Source organism: Saccopteryx bilineata, chromosome 6 (genome assembly GCF_036850765.1).
Source record: "Saccopteryx bilineata isolate mSacBil1 chromosome 6, mSacBil1_pri_phased_curated, whole genome shotgun sequence".
In the NCBI taxonomy this organism is placed as follows: Eukaryota; Metazoa; Chordata; class Mammalia; order Chiroptera; family Emballonuridae; genus Saccopteryx; species Saccopteryx bilineata.
This window is the reverse complement of record NC_089495.1, coordinates 156,524,780-156,543,472: the sequence shown is the minus strand read 5'-3', so window position 1 is coordinate 156,543,472 and position 18,693 is coordinate 156,524,780. Positions and strand designations below refer to the sequence as shown.

Here is an 18,693-nt window from a genome sequence, read left to right as displayed (position 1 = left end):
TTTTATGTTTCTCTTCAGGTGGCTAATGATGTATATACGTGTGTGTGTGCATGTGCACTTGTGCATACATTAACATCATTTTCAAATCCATCATCCAGGCCCTGACCGGTTGGCTCAGTGTTATAGTGTTGGCCAGGTGTGTGGATATCCCAGGTTCGATTCCTGGTCAGGGCACACAGGAGAGGCAACCATCTGCTTCTCTACCCCTCTCCCTTCTCTCTCTCTCTCTCTCTCTCTCTCTCTCTCTGTCCCTCTTCTCCTCCACAGCCATGGCTCAGCTGGCTCGAGTGAGTTGGCCCCAGGTGCTAAGGATGGCTCTGTTGCCTCTACCTCAGGGGCTAAAAGATGGTTCAGGTTGCAACAGAGCAACGACCTCAGATGAGCACAGCATTGCCCCCTAGTGGGCGGATCCCAGTCGGGGCACATGAGGGAATCTGTCTCTCTTCCTCCCTGCCTCTCATTAAAATAGATAATAATAACAATAATAATAAATTCATCATCTCAGTTTTTTCTCTGTTATAATCAAGTTAGGACGTACAGGGAAGATGAGTGATTTTGATTTGCTCAGGCCCTTTTCAAGGAGCTGAGCCCATAGCCTGATGAGTCTGTGTGGTTGCAGAGGCTGCTAGTGTGCCTGGAGGAGTCCATTTACATCCACAACATTAAAGACATGAAGCTGTTGAAGACTATCCTGGATATTCCTGCAAACCCCACAGGTGAGCTCCCCAAATGGAATAGGTACCCCTCCTCTCCTGTCCAGGTGTGCCTTTCACAAGCTCTGTTCCCACCCATCTTGAGAAGCTGAAGCTGTGTGTTTGCTTTGTTAAGTCTTCGTGGTGTTTACCTCGGAGCTATGATCTCATGGTGGAAGGTTCAAGTACATGAGGCTGTGCATCCTGTAAGACGCTGTGTGGCCGTCACGGCCGCCCGACAGAAACCCCTTTCATCTGAGACCCATTCTCAGCAAATGCATCAAGGCATTTTAGGTAGACGTGTAGGCGATCTAATGCATGTGATACTGAAAGGTGTTTACCCCAAATTACTCTCTGTGGTTGCTCAGTACAGAGTAGGTGTGATAATTAAGAGCAGGTTTTGACTTGGTGTGTGCCTGTGGGGCTAGAAGAAAGGCAGCCAAACCGTCAGGAGTATGTTCTACGATGTTACAAAGGAAGCTCTAGTGGGTGTTGTGCTGGAATGTCAGACTTCTCGGGGGGAATGCTGGTGAGCACACCTCCCAGTTAAGAATGGGAATAGTTTGGATTTGTTAGACTGCAATAGCAGACGAGGACATTTCCTGAACTTACTGAGTAAGGAGTAAATGAGGAAGAGGCCCTTCACTAGGTGGCAGGGTGGGGAGGCCTTGCACCGGAATGATCCGTGCAGCTAATGATCCAGTTACTACGTGTGAATTTCATTCCAGTGTAGTATCACTGAGCACTGCTTCATTTCACTGCAGTTGCCCAATCCTTTGACTGAGTTTTAAGATCTGCATGGGCCAACCCAAGTCACGCAGACTCTGGGCCTCAGTTTCCTTCTCTGTAAAATGGGATAATACCACCCATCTCACAGGATCGGCTGAGAATGAAGTGAGGTAATGTTTGGGAAAGTGACAGCTCACGCATGGGCTGTCATGCGGGCAGCGTCTCCAGAGCCTGGTGTCCCCTCTTCATCTCGATTATACAGATGACCCTTTACTGCTGACTTCAGTGCTTAAAGATTTTAGCTGTGACAAAACGTTATTTTTAGAAGAACTTTTCAAAGGCCACTAGAGAGCTCTCTGAAATGACTTTACAGCATATTTCACAGTGGAGGATTGTAAACAAAGAAGCCACAGGGGTTAAATTTTATGTTTTAGGAAAGAGGGCTGAACTAATCTGGAAGAGTAATTATTGAAGACGTACTCTGTGCCCAGTACCACGCCAGGCACTGTCAGGTATGGATGTGGCAGCCACACACCAGGAACCCGAGACTGAGCCACACTACTCCCTAAGACCATCTGCTCTGTGTGACACATAGGAGTAGGACAAGTTGGGGTAGGACCCAGGGTGTGACTGTGGGGTGCAGGTGGCCGACGGAGAGGTGCTCTCTGGTCAGGCAGGAGAGGTGAGTGGCATCTGAGCAGAACGCCCAGCAGGTGTGGACCTGTGCTGGACCTTTGGGCAGGGGACACCCAGGTGGGCAGAAAGCCCAGAGCTGCCTGTGGCTCTCCACTTCTATGAAGAGAGAGTAACTGGGCACAGTCAGTGTCTTCCCCAGCGGACGGACCTGTGGGTTGCCCAGCGGTTCATTTCCCTCCATCTGTCCCACCATCACCTTCAGGCAGCTCAGGAAGGGGACAGTGCTGCCCACCCTCAGGACCAACCTGTTCCTCCTGTGAAAAGTGAAGTTACTCCCCATCTCCTCTTAATATTTAGCAAAGAGAACTGTCTTTCTTAGCTCGGAAAAATCATTTAGTTACCTCACTCTTTGCCGTTTAAATAGGGTAGAAAGAAGTTTTTGAAAGAGTAGGGCTATTTTGAAAGAATGTATATTATTTGTAGAGGGAATAATTTTATCTCAAGAAAAAATCAGCCTGACCAGGTGGTGGCGCAGTGGACAGAGCATTGGACGGGGATTCAGAGGACCCAGGTTCAAAACCCTGAGGTCACCAGCTTGAGCATGAGCTCATCCGGCTTGAGCACGGGCTCACCAGCTTGAGTGAGGGGTTGCTGGCTTGAGCATGGGATTATAGACATGACCCCATGGTCACTGGCTTGAGCAAGGGGTCACTCGCTCTACTGGAGCCCCCCAGTCAAGGCACATATGAGAAAGCAATCATTGAACAACTAAAGAGCTGCAACAAAGAATTGATGCTTCTCATTTCTTTCCCTTCCTATCTGTCTGTCCCTCTCTCTGACTCTCTCTCTGTCTCTTGTCAAAACAAACAAACAAACAAAATAAGAAACAATGGTCAGTGTTCTCCCTATCCCAGAGACGCAGTATGACTAGATTTGGGGATAGACTGAGCATGTCCCTCTGAAAGACCAGGGTCAGGCTGAATCACCAAAATGTGTCTTCTCCCACTTTGGCCATCCTTCAGAGAGAACATCCAGGAGTCTTTCAGATCCTGAAATTTAGAATTATCATCTCAACAACTACTGGGCTCCCTTTCTACTCTGCACAATGGCGATGATCACATTCACCCTCCCCCTACCCCCAGAATCATGGGGAGAACTAACCGAGGTCATAGAGTGAGAGCCAAGGCACATCTGCCTGTGCCTTCAGGCAGCAGCGAGGCTCATGCACTAGCCCAGCGCCAGCCTGGAGGGCAGTGTGACCCCGACCAGAGCTGCACTGTTGGATGGGACGGGTTCCTCAAGGACTACCAGCCGACTCTGAACTTCAACACCACAAGCCTAAAATCCTGAGGCCGGAGAGCTCCTGTATTTGTTCTCCTCTAATGTATTTTCTGAACAAGCATCTATGATGGAAATGCTGGCTTCAGTTTCACAAACCCTTAATAAGGACACCAGAGAGACAGACGCACTGGTCTAATTGGCTTGAGCACCCCAGTCCTGCACACGTTTGGCCCACGTGGACTGCAGATAAATGATACATGCTGAGTTCTCCCATTGCTTTGTGCTCAGTGTCTGATGTGGCTGTAAATTTCCTTCCTCTTTGTCTGTGCTTTTGCCATGCCCATTCCTGTTGTGTCAAAGATTGCAGGCTGTTTCCTCTAAAGAGTGAGGCCAGACGGGGCTTGAGGCTAATTTCCTGCCTGCACAGCAGTCTGTGCACCGAGCAGGAGAGGTCAGACCACTCCGTTCTGGTTCTTGAACTGCGGGAGGCAGGAGCGCGGAAGCACGGAGGGGCAGTCTGTAATGGAACAAGTGGTGCTTTATCGGCTTTATCGTCCGGCGAGAGCTCTTTCTGAAGATGGTCATGCAGGTGGGGAAATGGCTCTGGTTTGCAGAAGCACAGTGCATGTGCAAGCACAGAGATTCCTTTCTATTTTTGAAAATTGGAAAGCATATTCCAAGCCATGGATCTGCCCAGAGGGAACTGTAATAAATCACCATTAACTTGCCTTAAGTTTGACATGTCATCCTCTGAATACAAAGATGACAATGACTTAGAATTAAAGGACTTCCCTCTCATCGAGCTCATGATGCCATTGGTCCCTGAACTGATAGCAGGTCCTTCTTTTCCAGCTGTAGAAGAATTACAGCCGAACAATTCCACTGAAGTGACAGTTGACAGTGATTTACGAAAATGTGTGTCAAGCCTCCAAGTCCAAAAGCCACATCAGAACCTAATTCCTATGCTCTGCTATTGAGAATAGTGAAAAACCTCTGGGTTTTAGAAGGATGGATGATTCTTTTTTTCTCTTTCTCCATTATTTTCTGGACTCTGCAAATGTTTTACATGATCACTATTCTATGATAAAATAATATCAGAGAAAAAGCTCATTTCCTTCCCTCAAAGGCTTTGTGTGGCATCTGTGACGGCCATGCTTCACAAGAAATAAAGATGCATTCTGAGCCTGACCAGGTGATGGTGAAGTGGATAGAGCATCAGACTGGGATGCAGAGGACCCAGGTTCGAAACCCCAAGGTCTCCAGCTTGAGCACAGGCTCACCAGCTTGAGCGCGATGTCACTGGCTTGAGTGTGGGATCATAGACATGACCCCACGGTCACTGGCTTGAGTCCAAAGGTCACTGGCTTGAAGCCCAAGGTCACTGGCATGAGCCCAAGGTTGCTAGGTTGAACAAGGGGTCACTCACTCTACTGTAGCTCCCCAATCAAGGCACATATGAGAAAGCGCCTGACCAGGCGGTGGCACAGTGGATAGAGCATCGGACTGGGATGCGGAAGGACCCAGGTTTGAGACACCGAGGTCGCCAGCTTGAGCGTGGGCTCATCTGGCTTGAGCAAAAAGCTCACCAGCTTGGACCCAAGGTTGCTGGCTTGAGCAAGGAGTTACTCAGTCTGCTGAAGGCCCGCGGTCAAGGCACATATGAAAAAGCAATCAATGAACAACTAAGGTGTTGCAACGAAAAACTGATGATTGATGCTTCTTATCTCTCTTCGTTCCTGTCTGTCTATCCCTGTCTATCCCTCTCTCTGACTCTCTCTGTCTCTGTAAAAAAAAAAAAAAAAGCAATCAATGAACAATGAAGGAGCCATAAAGAATTGATGCTTCTCATCTCCCTTCCTGTTTGTCTGTCCCTATCTGTCTCTCGCTAAAAAAAAAAAAAAAGAAGAAGAAGATGCATTCTGATAGCTGGTTGGATTTATCTGAAGAATTGGACTCTAGGAAACCAGAGGACCTCAAGTTAAGCATTTCTGGGGACCTTTGGTGTGCAGGGCCCCTTGGCTAAATGCAGCCAGGTTGGCAAAGGTGCCAGAGTTGAAGCCATCCAATAAGTGGTCATGTGTCAGAGTACACCTACCCTAGCCATTATCCTTTGTCCCTTTCTTGTCATCAAGCGTCATCTCCAATAGGTGTTACAGAAAGTTCCATGTTAGCTGAGGATGCGGAGAAAAGGGAACCCTTGTGCATTGTTGATGAGAATCTAAGTTGGTGCAGCCATTATGGAAGACAGTAGGGAGGTTCCTCATAAAAACTAAAACTAGAACTACCATACGATCCAGCTATTCCACCTCTGGAATATTTCCTAAGAAAAGGAACTCACCCTCCCAGAGAGACAGCAGCACTTCAATGTTCATTACAACACTATTAACAATAGTCAAGATATGGAAACAACCTAAGTGTCTGACGAGGGGTGAATTTATAAAGAAAATGTGGTATGTAGGTTGAATGGAATATATTCAGCCATAAAAAGAATGACATCTTACCATTGTGACAACATGGATGGACCTTGAGGGCATTATGCTACGTGAAATAAGTCAAAGAAGGACAAATATCACAAATACTATACCATCTCTAATATGTGAAATTTAAAAAATGAGTTAATAGATACAAAGAACAGATTAGTGGTTACCAGAGGAGAGAAGTGTGTGTATGTGTGTGTGTGTGGGGGGGGGGGGGGGTTTAAATGGATGGAGTCAAAGGTACAGACTCCCAGTTACAAAATAAATATGTCTTGGGAATGTAATATTCCGCATGGTGATTATAAATAATACTGTTATGTAAACGAAAGTTGCTAAGAGATTAGATCTTAAAAGTTCTGCTCACAAGAAAAATATTATAACTGTGGTGATAGATGTTTACTAAACTCATCTGGGATGCTCATTTTGCAATATATACAAATATTGAATCATTGCGTTACACACATGAAACTAACGTGTCATATGTCAATTATACTTCAATTTAAAAAACAACTAACCTCTGAAGGGCAACTGGAAGTATTTGTCCAAACCTTCTGCTCCAAGACCACCTAACATTCCCTGCCACAAGGATGGGCCCTACTGATATTTCAGATGGAGGAAGTAATTGTGGAATGTGGAAGCTGAAAAGAACCCACCCTGGCTGATGGCTCCTTTGGTTAGAGCATTGTACTGATGCGTAGAGGTTGCCAGTTTGATCCCTGGTCAGGGCGCATACTAGAATAAATAGGTGTGTTCTTACCTCTCATCCATTTCTTAAAAAAAGGGGAAAAAAAAGAGGAAAGAAAGAAAGAAAGCTGGAAAGAACCCTAGATTACCAGAGTCCCCTCATTTCATGGACAGGAGTTAGGCCTGAAAGGGCCACAAAATAGCTCAGCTGGAGTTACATTGTAAATGGCAGACCTGGGTCTTGAACTCCTATCCTCAGCCTGCTCTGCCTGATAGACATTTTTAAACACTGCCTATTTTTTTTCTAACAGCTTTATTAAAATACAATTGACACCCCATATGATTCACCCATTTAAAGTACATAATACAATATAGCTTTCAATATATTCAAATAGTTGTGTGACTACCACCGTAATCAGTTTTAGAACATTTTGTCACCCTTCCCCCCCAAAAAAAAACCCCCATACCTCTTAGCCATCATCCCCTGTACCTCCAGACCTAGGCAACCTACTCTACTTTCTGTCTTTCTATATTTATCTGTTCTGGACATTTCATATTAGTGGAATTATACAACATACAGTCTTTTATGACAGGCTTCTTTCACTCAGCATAATATTTTCAGTGTTCACCCATAGGGGATTATATATCAGCACTTCATTTCTCTTTATTATCTATTTGTGTGTGTGTGTGTGTGTGTGTGTGTGTGTGTGTGTATTAAGTGGAAGGCAGGGAAGCAGACAGACAGACTCCTGCACACGCCCTGACCAGGATCCACTTGGCAAGCCCCTTACTGGGAGAAGCTGTGCCTCTCTGGGGCCACTGTTCCGTTGCTCAGCAATCAAGCTATTTTAGCACCTGGGGCGAGGCCGTGGAGCCATCCTCAGCACCTGGGGTCAACTTGCTCAAACCATGCCATGGTTGAAAGAGAGAGAGAGAGAGAGAGAGAAGGGAGAGGGGGAGGGGTAGAGAAACAGATGGTCACTTCTCTTGTATGCCCTGACCTGGAATTGAACCCAGGACTTCCACACGTGGGCCAACACTCTACTGCTGAGCCAACCAGCCGGGACCTCTAATAATATTTCACTGTAAGAGTATACCACATTTTATCTATCCATTCATCAGTTGACAGACATTTGGGTTGTTTCTACTTTTTGACTATGATAAATAATATTGCTATGAACATTTATAATACAAGTTTTTATGAGACTGTATGTTTTAACTTCTCTTGGACATATACCTAGGAGTAGAATTTGAAACACATTTAACCTTTTGTGGAACTGCCGTGCTGTTTTCCACAATTTCCACAACACTACCCCATGTTGCATTCCCAGCAGCAGTATATGAGTGTTCTGATTAATTTGTCTTTTTTGATAATAGCCATCCTAGTGAGTGTGAAGTGGTATTTCACTGTGGTTTTGATTAACTGCTTTTTTAAAACATATGTGCTCAGAAACCTTCTGTACTTAGCGGCTGCATATTTATAAGAACTCTTGGGTTTGGGTACCCAAGTCCCATGGCTACCATTCAATCCTAACCTGCTTCTGCTAACCACCTCCATGGGACTCACATGCAAGCCAGCCTGACGTCCTGATTATCTTCCCCACCCCCACCCCCAGCTCCACAAGACCTGAGTTCCTTCTGCTGGGCTAGGTTGTCTTGAAATTGCATTTTGGATTGCAAAGAACCCAGCAGAGAAGGGGAACTGGGTTTCCAGAGCAAAACCTGGGAAGGTATGAGCGATCTCTTATAAGGCCGGGGCCAAGAGTGACCTTGTACAGGCAAGGAAGGGGGTTGCAGGGAGCCAGAGCATGCAGGTAAGGATGCCAGGCTCAGTCACATTCCTCCCATAGTTCTGTGTGGCAGGTGATAAGATCCCAGTCCTGGCTGTGACCTCAGCAAAACAGGGGCAGGAAGTAGGACCTTGGTTCCAGTTCTCCACATCTGGTTATTTTTTCCTCCATTCTTCCCCCTAGCAGGTTAGGTAGGGTACATTGGAGCCTGACCTAAAATTTTTCTTATACTTTTAAAAGAAACTCATTAACCTAGGAACTTGTAACAAAGATGTCAGTTACCCTTTTTATTCAAAAGGATGCATCTCTTGCCTAGTCTCGAAGTTCCTACTCCGGTAATGCTTTTGAATGAACGTCTATCATCTACACTTCTATTAACCTAAACCATTGTAAAAAAATCCTTCACTTATACGCTATTAGAATCAACTGTAATAGAAAAATGAACAATTATTTGAAGTAAAAAAAATGCTATTAAGACCCCCCACACACACACACACCTTGAATACCCTTGTAAATAAAAATGGCTTATGCGGAGTAAATGGTTTGATGGGCAGTTTACTCTTCCAGAATATTGTCAAAATGTCTTCAGTCCAAAACGTCCTTTCTTTGTTTCATTGGCGGACACGCCATCTTAACCACGGGTGCAGTCCTCAAATAAAGTTTCACCAGTGGGGGCGTCCATTTCCCTTATCAAGACCGGACATTTGGCTCCGAATGAGCAATTTCCAAATAAGTCCTTTCCCTCATCACTTCCCATTTTCCAACTTGAAATGACTGGCCAACTGCATTTAATCACCTGCAGAAAGGCTAGCACATTCTGCCCTTACACAGTAGGAAGTCTTACATCAGTTATGAGTAAATCCTCTTGTAGGCCTGTATACAGGGTACTAGAATCCAAACAGAAGCCCATGTGGTTTCGTAGCCCTGGGGTAAAATGTGGAGAGGAGCATTTTAAATATTCTAAATCCTCATTGCTTAGCTGGGGAGATGACATGGCCAGTGTCAAACAGGGGGTCTTCCCCTGTGAATTTATTGTAGTGGATTAGATAAGAATCATCAACCAGAAATCAAGGTCTGCAAAGCCGTTCCTCCCCTCACCAGTAGGTGGCGCAGTAGGCGCATTGGTTTCAGGTGCCCTTTCCAGGTAAGTTCTCTCTCTGGGCATGAGCTTTTCACCTGCTGTTTATTCTCTGCTAGGTCTGTGTGCCCTGTCTATCAACCATTCCAATTCTTATGTGGCCTATCCTGGAAGCCCGACTACAGGCGAGATTGTGCTTTACGATGGACACTCCCTGGTGAGTTGACAGTGTCCGGGGCTAACCCAGCTCACCTGCTTGGCTCTGCGGTCAGGGGCAGGCAGTAAGCAGACTCTGTCGCAGTGGGATGAGGTGCAGAGGCAGAAGCAACACCAGGGGAGTTTGTTCTGGCCACAGCAGTTGAGTGTGGAGGAGAAGGTGATAATATTTGCATATATCCCATCAGTCAACATAGCCAGAAAGACATCTGCAGCGTCATGGAAACTGTGTGCCAGCTGGTGGCCCATTGTCAGCCTGAAGGTGTCATGCAGCAGTGTGGACAACCTACGACAGTGTGCACCTCTCTCATATTTCCTGTCCGCACAGAGAGGGTAGAATTGCTCTAGAAAGTCCCCCACCCCCAAGAGGCACACGAGGGGGGCCCACAGCTACAACATCACTTCCGCATCAGGTGCAGTTCATTGTCCATCTTCCTGATTGTAGGGAGAGGGACAGAAGCAGAGTGGCCCCGGAGCAGTTGGGGTACACCGGAAAATGATGTACAACTTATATGTAAAAGGTCTGCTGGAAAGAGAGAGACAGAACCTGGCTGAGGGGGCCAGTGTCTCAGAAGAAAAGATGAAGGAGAGGAGCTGACATTCATCTTCTCTCTCCAGCCATCAATATCCGTTTTTCCTTTTCACCAACAGAAAACAGTCTGCACTATTGCTGCCCATGAGGGGACGCTGGCCGCCATCGCCTTCAACGCCTCAGGCTCCAAGCTGGCGAGTGCTTCTGAGAAAGTGAGTGCACTGTACATCCTCGTGGGGCTCGCCTCCTGCCGGGGCTCTGCTGGGTGGCGAGCCTCTGGGATGAGTCTGATGCCATGAGGACAGACTGGTCTCCAGGCCGCTCAGCATTCACTGGCTAAGGATTTCTGGCATGTTGTGGTAGACTGATGCATTTGTTAATTCAGTAGACCAGAGGCCTGTGCTAGGCAAGATGCAGGACACTGCACAAACACTTGGCGTCCTGTTGAGAAATGTGTTTGCCCACTGTTGTACATACAGGCAGATGCTGCCTTTCATTAATTGGTGTGAACAAAATGCTTTGCTAGGTAGCAGGAGAAATCAATCTGAGTGGGATGATCAGGGAATGCGACACAGCTGAATTGTCAAATGCCATGAAAAACAGGTCTGTTTTGACAGACAGAGATCGACTGTTGTGGGAAGCCAGAGCCGTGTGAGCAAACACGCTCCGGGCCTCAGGCTAGGGTGGGAGGGACGAGGGGGACCAGTGCGATCTGGGATTGCTCAGACGTTCAGTGTACACACCAGAAAGCCTCTGTGCCCCACACTCTGGCTGCCTCTTCAGAGACAGGTGCTCAGAGCTGATCAATCCAGGTCCTTCCTAAGGGTCATGTCTGTGGGAAGCCATTAACGGTCTGAAATGCCCACTGCTTTCTCTTCCAGGGCACGGTCATCCGGGTGTTCTCTGTACCTGAAGGACAAAAGCTCTATGAGTTTCGGAGAGGAATGAAAAGGTGTGTGTTCACTGTACAAACCATTTAAAGCACCCACAGAGGCTCTGCCGTGGACGGCTGGCGACCGCAGGGCATGGTTGGCAAACCGTGGCTCACGAGCCACATGCGGCTCTTTGGCCCCTTGAGTGTGGCTCTTCCACAAAATACCACGTGCGGGCACTACCTCAATAAGGAATGTGCCTGCCTATATATAGTTTAAGTTTAAAAATTTTGACTCTCAAAAGAAATTCCAATCGTTGTACTGTTGATATTTGGCTCTGCTGACTAATGAGTTTGCCGACCGCTGGTCTAGGGAGAGGCCAGGGGTGCTCTGTGCCCTCCTCTTTGACTGTGTCTTCTCAATAACTGACCTAGAGTCCCTCTTCCTGCTTAGTCCACCTGAGAGCGAAGATGCCCTTTTAACCTAGTTTAGCTACGAGAGTCCTTTTCTGAGATGGATGGTGGCCAGCAAAGGAGAAATGAGAGAGCAAGGGAGTCATAGCCTAAAAGTCACTTCTGATTCCTGTCGTGGAGATAAAGCATGCAATGGCCAGGGGTCCTGCTGGCTGTCAGGTCTGCAGCTGGACTGGTGCACAGAGCCGCTGCAAACTCGCAAGATGACGGCAAGGAGCAATGTCTGTTTTTTCTTGCCTGAGACCATGGCCCTTTATGAGTCTTTGCAACATCAGTTTCTAATGAATGGCACAGTGTTGAAGGAAGGTTAGCATAGCTAGACTCTTCGGGGCACATGCACTTCTTTATAAAGCTGGTTTTTGAGCTCATGCAGTAACCCTCAGTGTTTCTGGCTCACCGGCCCATATGTTGCTCTGTTTCCTAGGTACGTGACGATCAGCTCCCTGGTCTTCAGTATGGACTCCCAGTTCCTCTGTGCCTCTAGCAACACTGAGACAGTGCACATCTTCAAGCTGGAACACCTCGCCAACAGGTAAGTACGGTGCCCAGTGTGAAACGGTCCTTCGACGAGAGGAATCAGGCCCTGGTTATTCTCTGTGGTGGCCACGGCTCGCAGAAGCGGTTTCATCTCTTTCTGAAAGCTGCCAGCGTGGCCGTGCTTGCTGGGTCTTCACTGGAGTGTGAGTGTGTGTTAGCAAAGCCTTGGTGGTATAATGCCCACAGGCACAAAGTTCAGGGGGACGCAACCTAGGGCAGCTAATTGGATCTTTGTGGACTTGGTACAGATTGTCTACACATCTTGGGCTTGCATTTAGTATAGTGCCTGACACACAGTAAACACTAATAAGTATTAGCCAGTGTATCTGTAAAAATAATAATATAATCACTGCTGTCACCCGCCATGGAGTGCTAGGCAAACACTGTCAGTGCCCATGTGTGTGACTGGCAGGAGTGGCTGAGGTTGGCAGGAGAAAGCATGTCTTAGATTGCAGCCAGGACCATGTGTGTTTGTTTCCATTCATTTCTGTAACAGGTTACCACAAAAGGAATGGCTTACCACGGCCAAGGCACATTAATTTACCATTCTGTAGGGCAGTAGTCCAGGATGGTGGAGAATCCCTGTGTTCGTGGCTGCATTTGCATCTGGAGTGTGAAGTCCTCTTCCAAACCTACTCAGGTCGACTCCTTCCTGTGCTGTGAATTTCTCCAACTTCTTCTGCCTTCCTGCTCTGCCTGCAGTCAGAGAAAGCTCTCTGCTTTTAAGCGCTCGTGTGATTAGATCAATCCCACCTGGATAATCTCCCTATCTACAGTCAGCTGGGCCACATTGCAACAGTCACTGCTAGCTCATGACCGTCACAGTCTGGGGACCAGGGCATGGAATCTCGGGGTCATTCTAGAAATTTGGCCTGCAATAGCATGTGAGCATGAAAGTACAGTGCTAAGCGCAGGCCGTGAGCGTGCCGTGTCCTCCCCTGGAAACACTGTGCACTCAGCAGCAGTAAAGCCGTGACGTATTCCCCTCCCCCCCAGCTGTGGTCTGGGGCAGTGTCCTCTTGCCCAGCCCCCTCACAAGGCCAAGATCCTGCCTCTGGTGGCACAGTAGATGGCTCACGCCTTCCTCAGGGGACTTCAGACACCTCGTGTCTCCTGACACTTCTCTTTAGTGTCCTTTTAGGAAATTGAAACATGAAATGTTAGTGTTAGTAGCTGAGCTACACTCAAAGCAGGTGGTGGAGTTCGCGTATGTTGATGGGGCATTTCACGGTTTACAGAGCGTCTTCACCCATTTCTTCCCTGGGTCCCCTCAATATTCCTAGAAGGCAGGCGGGGGAGGGGGGAGTTTCATAACCGAGGAAATGGGTTCAGAGACATTCAGTGTCTTGCTCGAAGCTGTACTGTCTCCAGATCCAGTTTCCACCCCCGCCAGGCTTTCAGGGCATCTGAGTGGAAACTCTGAAACGTCTCGAATAAGTGTCCCCAAGGACATAGTCCTGTGCCGGATTTCAGTTGTCCCAAGAGAAACCCATCTTCTGCGATTGAAAGAAATTCTCCTCATCCTATGGTAGAACTTTCACGGGAAACTACCTTCCCGCCGTCAGCGTGCTGCAATAGCCAGCCTCTGTGGGGTGGGGTGTGTGTGTGTGTGTGTGTGTGTGTGTGTGTGTGTGTGTGTGTCTGGGGGCTCCGCCCAAGGGACGTTTCACGATGTGGAAAAGCACAGACTGAGAGCAGGACGCCTGGAAGGGTCTGTCACTTTCAGATGAGATCATGGCGGCCAGGAGGTTTGTCCAGAATCCAGCCAGCCAGGTGGGAACAGTGAGAAACCAGCCCCAGAGCTTCTGAGCCGTGGTCTGTGTTCCTGCCGGGAACCTGCAGGCCAGCAAACTCTCAGCAGGGGTGGCCACCCCACTCCGTTATGCGCTGCTCACTGTTCGGGGCACAGGCAGATATGTGTGTCCCCATTCACACTCACATCTCTCACCAGCAGGGCGGTCGCCCTTGGTGGAGGCCCTGGGGCGACACTGGAGGACTGCAGGGCGTACCAGGTCCCTCTGAATGATCTCCACTGCTATGAACGCGGGTGCTGGAGGGCTCCAGGGCTGTGAGCAAATGCTGCCCAAGCATCCTGCCCGGAGGCGGGCTTCCCACTCAGTCTGGCATGGAGGCCTTTGTGCCAAGATCAGTCTGTTCTTCCCCAAGTGCCAGACAGGCTGAGCTTCCTTTACAGATTCTCGATAGCGATTGCATCTCACTCCCTACCCCAGCTCCCTTTCACAAATCTAGAAATCAGACTAATCATCAGATACACCCTTTTTAACGCAGGACAGTGGTAACATAAAAACCCTGTCAAGAGCTTTACAGTGGGTCTCTGAAGGACAAGCAGGCCCTGCTGCCCTTCCGGCAGCGGCCAAAAACGTGTCCTGAGTTGTTCTAGGTGGGCAGAACATGATGCTGGGCACAGCCTCCTCCCCTGGCAGCAGGGGCAGCTCGTAGCGTCTGGTGTGGGCACGAGTGGTGGGCGCTGGTGCCCGCGGCTGTCTCACCCTCGCCTGTGCCTCGCTCCCCCAGTCGCCCCGAAGAGCCGTCGACCTGGAGTGGCTACGTGGGGAAGATGTTCATGGCTGCTTCCAACTACCTCCCCGCCCAGGTGTCAGACATGATGAATCAGGACCGGGCCTTTGCCACCGGGCGTTTGAATTTCTCTGGACAGAGGAATATCTGCACCCTTGCCACGTACGTACGGCACCACTAGGTCTCAACACAGTTACAAATATATTTCCCCAGAGCACAAACTCCCTAAACATGTGGAAAGGGAGGGAGGGAGGGAGGGAGGAAGAAGATGGCCAAGAGGAAGGGTGAGCGAAGTGAAAACCCTGTGGTCTCCTGCCAGCTGCTCCTCTCTAGTTCTGTGTTTTCTTGGGGGGCAGCTGGCATGGGGAATCCCACCTTCAGGCGATGGACACAGCTTGCAAATGATTCTGGTTTTACCTAATTATGTTCAAAGGCTCCCATTCCACTGTGGGTTCACTTAGCCATGGGGTCGACAGACGTTTTCTCTAAGACATTTAAAGGAGTTAAACATTTAAAAGATTTCGCAACACTAGCCAGCAAAGATGGTGAGCCAGTTTTCCAATTTTTCCCCCCTTTCTGTCTCTGTTAACGGCAGAGGTAAGAGAGACGGCATCCCCCTCAGGTAAGCTCACGTTTTTGTTGGCAAGAGCTTTTCGTGGAGTCACTGTGTACAGGTGCACATGTCATTTTCGTCCTTCCCACACGATTATTTTTGGAGACAAGGATTAATCCTCAGGGTAGGTCACGAGGTCAGAATACAAAGGAAGAGCCAGAAGCCCAGACACTGGGGTCAGTGGGCGAAGGGGGCATATGAGGCAGATGGGGTGATGGTCAGGTTGAGCGAGGCTCTGTCATTGGAAGCTGGTTCGTGACCTGTGTCTTTGGTAATCATGGCACATGTCTCCCTTGGCTCTTAGGATCCAGAAATTGCCACGGCTGTTAGTAGCATCCTCCGATGGACACCTCTACATCTACAATTTGGACCCTCAGGACGGAGGAGACTGTGTCTTAATCAAGACTCACAGGTGAAGTTACTAGTTTTCAAAAAGATGGCCTCTGAAGAGCCGGTGGTATAGAGGGGTCACTTGGCCAAGAACCATGACGAGCTCTTGCTTTTCTTTCTTCTTCCTCGGCACTCTTGGTGGCCAGGCTCTGGGCGGTCCCTGCTTTGTGCTAGGCCCCAAGTCCAGCACCCTCAACAGGCTCTACGCTGCTGGCAAAGTGCCAGGGTGAATAACACCCTAAACAAAGTGTCTCCCTGCTTGGCCTCCTTCTCGTCCATGATGGGTGCGCACACACATTTACCAGATTGAACTGAAAGCTCTCGACTTCCATGACCAGGCAGCGGAGGCCCTCCTCCTACCGTGGCCAGGACCCTGGGAGCCGCCGCTGCCCCACACGCATGTAGCCCCCCTTTCCAGCCTGGCTCCGAGTCCTCGCCTGAGTGCACTGTGAAAAGCACAGGGCCAACCTTCCTTTACTAAACATGAGAAAAAGTTGCGCGAGTGAGGTCACCCAGCTCCCTCTGACCCAGTGGGGTGCTGAAAGGTTTGTCCCTAAAACTTAAGTGGCCAAGCCTGAGCTCCCCAGTGCTCTCCCCTCGGCATGTCCTGGATATGTGACGATCTCTGTTCTTTTCCCTCTTACCTGCTGCAATCAGGCTGCTTGGCTCAGGAACAGCTGAAGAGAATAAAGAAAATGACCTCAGACCTTCATTACCTCAGTCTTATGCAGCAACGGTAGCCAGACCAAGCACGTCTTCCGCCTCCACGGTGCCAGGTGAGCGGAAGTGGGGGGACATGTCCAGCAGCACCCCTCCTCTCTCCTTCACTGTCACCTGTGGAGGGAGCATTCCCCCTGACCTGACGTGGGTAGAGGCCATGGGCAGTGCCTCTGAACCTGCCGGGCACCACTCCCCACGCCCACTTCCCTAACGACTTGCCCTTGGCCTCGGAGAATTTGCAGACTGGGGCACAGCCTGAGGTGCCTGGGTGGGAGGTGGGAGCAGCCCGCTGGCCCCCCAGAGGCGGAGCGACCGCCAGCGCTGGGGATCCGACTCACCCGAGAGGCCAAGCGGCCTCCGAGCTTTCCCTGGGTTCTCCCTCTCTCTGAGGTCCTGTCCCGGTCCCAGTCACGGCACAGGAAGGGACCTGGCAGCTTCTCTCACACCTCCTTCTTGATTTCCAGGTTACTCTGAGGACGGCGGGGCGCTCCGAGGAGAGGTCATTCCTGAGCATGAGTTTGCGACGGGACCAGTGTGTCTTGATGATGAGAATGAATTTCCCCCTGTGAGCATTAGGAATCCTTAAAAGAGTGTCTCAGTCTCTATGCTTCGAGGGAAACCTTCACCTCCTGCAAGGGGAAAGGCACTTCCCCGTTTTCTAGTCTAGAACAACTAATCCTCTCCTACTCAGAAAGCCATCGTGTAGGCTGGGCTGTGCGCTGCCACTTTGACAGACTAGCCATTAGGTGTCACGCTCAACATGACAGCAGTGGAGTGACCAGATACTAATCCAGGGAGCCGCAGGGCCTCCTCGCTACCTCCCGGGGCCGGGAATCCTTGACTTTGCTTCTTTAGCGCTATCTTGGCGGCTCGTAGGGCAGGAACTTGTGCTTGTGCACACTCTTATTCTCGCGCGGCTCCTAAGGGTGCTTCTGCAGAGTGCTGCCGTCTCTGGACTGCAGATGATAATCTAACGGGGCTGGACCTGCACTCACTGCTCCAGTTCCATCCGGCAGGCCCCAGGCTAATTAACGGCTGTGTGCAGAGCTCCCCTGGGCAGTGCCCGCCCGGTTTCCCAGCGCCCTGCTTTAGCTGTTCCGGCAGCGAGGGCCCCAGGGATGGCTGGGCACTGGGCTTGGCTGCTTCTAGCATCCCTGTCTGAACAAAAGGTTCTCTCCCTGGGTGGCTGCCGTGGGTCCTTAGCTTCTCTGATTCTTTAAGCTTCCATTTAGGGCAACATATAGACGCCTCTTGTGAGCTTCATTCAGTCAGAGAAGAGCCCAGAGAGTCAACTGGAAATCATTTAAAGACACCTCAGTTACCCTCCTGGAGGCAGAGACATGGCCATCTGGGCATTGCTTCAGTGCCCATTAGATCCTGGTGTGAAATGTTTTCTCCTGATCATTACTTTCTACCAGTTAATGATCCATTTGCAAAAGGATAGAGTACAGGTCTGACTCCTTGATTACATAGATCCATAGGACAGCCTTGCTAAGCAGTCAGCTAAAAAAAAAAAAAAAAAAGTGTTGTGGAGCCCCTGGTGCCTGGCTGGAGGTTTCTGTGAGTCCCACAGAGACTGTGCACTGCAGCTTGGTTTACCTTTTGGCTCTTAGTAGGCAGGTTGCCAAATACATTGTTAACAAGTAAAGTTGATATTTTAGGGGAGGGAAGCAGTGGTTCTTCAAAATACTAATTATAAGTTCAAAAACATCTGTTGGCATGCTGCCTCCTGATGTTCAGTTGTTTTGCCTTTGGGCTCTCACGCCCTCGCTAGGTGTGAGGGCGTTTCTGTCACCCCAAAGTGGGTGGATATTTATCCGAAGTTGCATCTTACAGGAACCAGAGCAAGTCAGCTGCAGTTGAGGATAAAAGTGACTGTTAGGTCCCATCTCAGTAATTTTGGTAAAAGTCTGTGGCTGCTATAAAAGGTCATTACAGTCTTAATTGTAATCAGAGAAGACCTTGCGAGCTCTTATATTTACAGAATCCTGGCACTTCAGAAGTCGCCATTCAGGAGGGTGTCGCTTGCCAAAGAAAGCCTGTGTAAAATAATAGGTACCCCGTGTAGAGCATCTGTTTGGAGTTAAAGGACAAAAAGAAGGCAGCTCTTAAGAACTAGTCCTGATGATGCCCGTTTGCCTGACCCCTGCTAGGAAGCTGGGTGCGAGCGGGTTGGCCTATCTCTGTCACTGAAAGTCGGTTTCAGTGACATCAGGGATTTTTATCTGTATACAAGGGAGGCTTCCTGCTCCCTTCCTGGTGAGATTGCTGAATGAGGTTCCCTAGAACGGCTGTCAGACCCTAGCAAGCGCTGGGCAACCTGTGTGCAGAGCCAGTGGCCGGCGTCCCGGGCCATCAGATCGCAGCTCGGCCTCGAGCTGTCTCACAGGTGACAGTGAGGAGAGGGCCGTGCTACGAGTACAAGATCCTGACAC

At 49.2% G+C, this 18,693-nt stretch overlaps 1 protein-coding gene across 1 annotated transcript in view; it reads left to right on the top strand.

Moving 5' to 3' along the window:
• The window catches only part of WIPI1 (WD repeat domain, phosphoinositide interacting 1), a 34,094-nt gene that overhangs the window by 14,020 nt on the left and 1,381 nt on the right, over positions 1 to 18,693 (top strand). Inside the window, exons 4-12 of the mRNA XM_066236154.1 lie at positions 620 to 716; positions 9,487 to 9,584; positions 10,235 to 10,327; positions 10,997 to 11,067; positions 11,885 to 11,992; positions 14,533 to 14,697; positions 15,453 to 15,560; positions 16,196 to 16,314; positions 16,723 to 16,823. Of these exons, the coding sequence (XP_066092251.1) occupies positions 620 to 716; positions 9,487 to 9,584; positions 10,235 to 10,327; positions 10,997 to 11,067; positions 11,885 to 11,992; positions 14,533 to 14,697; positions 15,453 to 15,560; positions 16,196 to 16,314; positions 16,723 to 16,823 (960 nt within the window). The remainder of the gene's footprint in view (positions 1 to 619; positions 717 to 9,486; positions 9,585 to 10,234; positions 10,328 to 10,996; positions 11,068 to 11,884; positions 11,993 to 14,532; positions 14,698 to 15,452; positions 15,561 to 16,195; positions 16,315 to 16,722; positions 16,824 to 18,693) is intronic.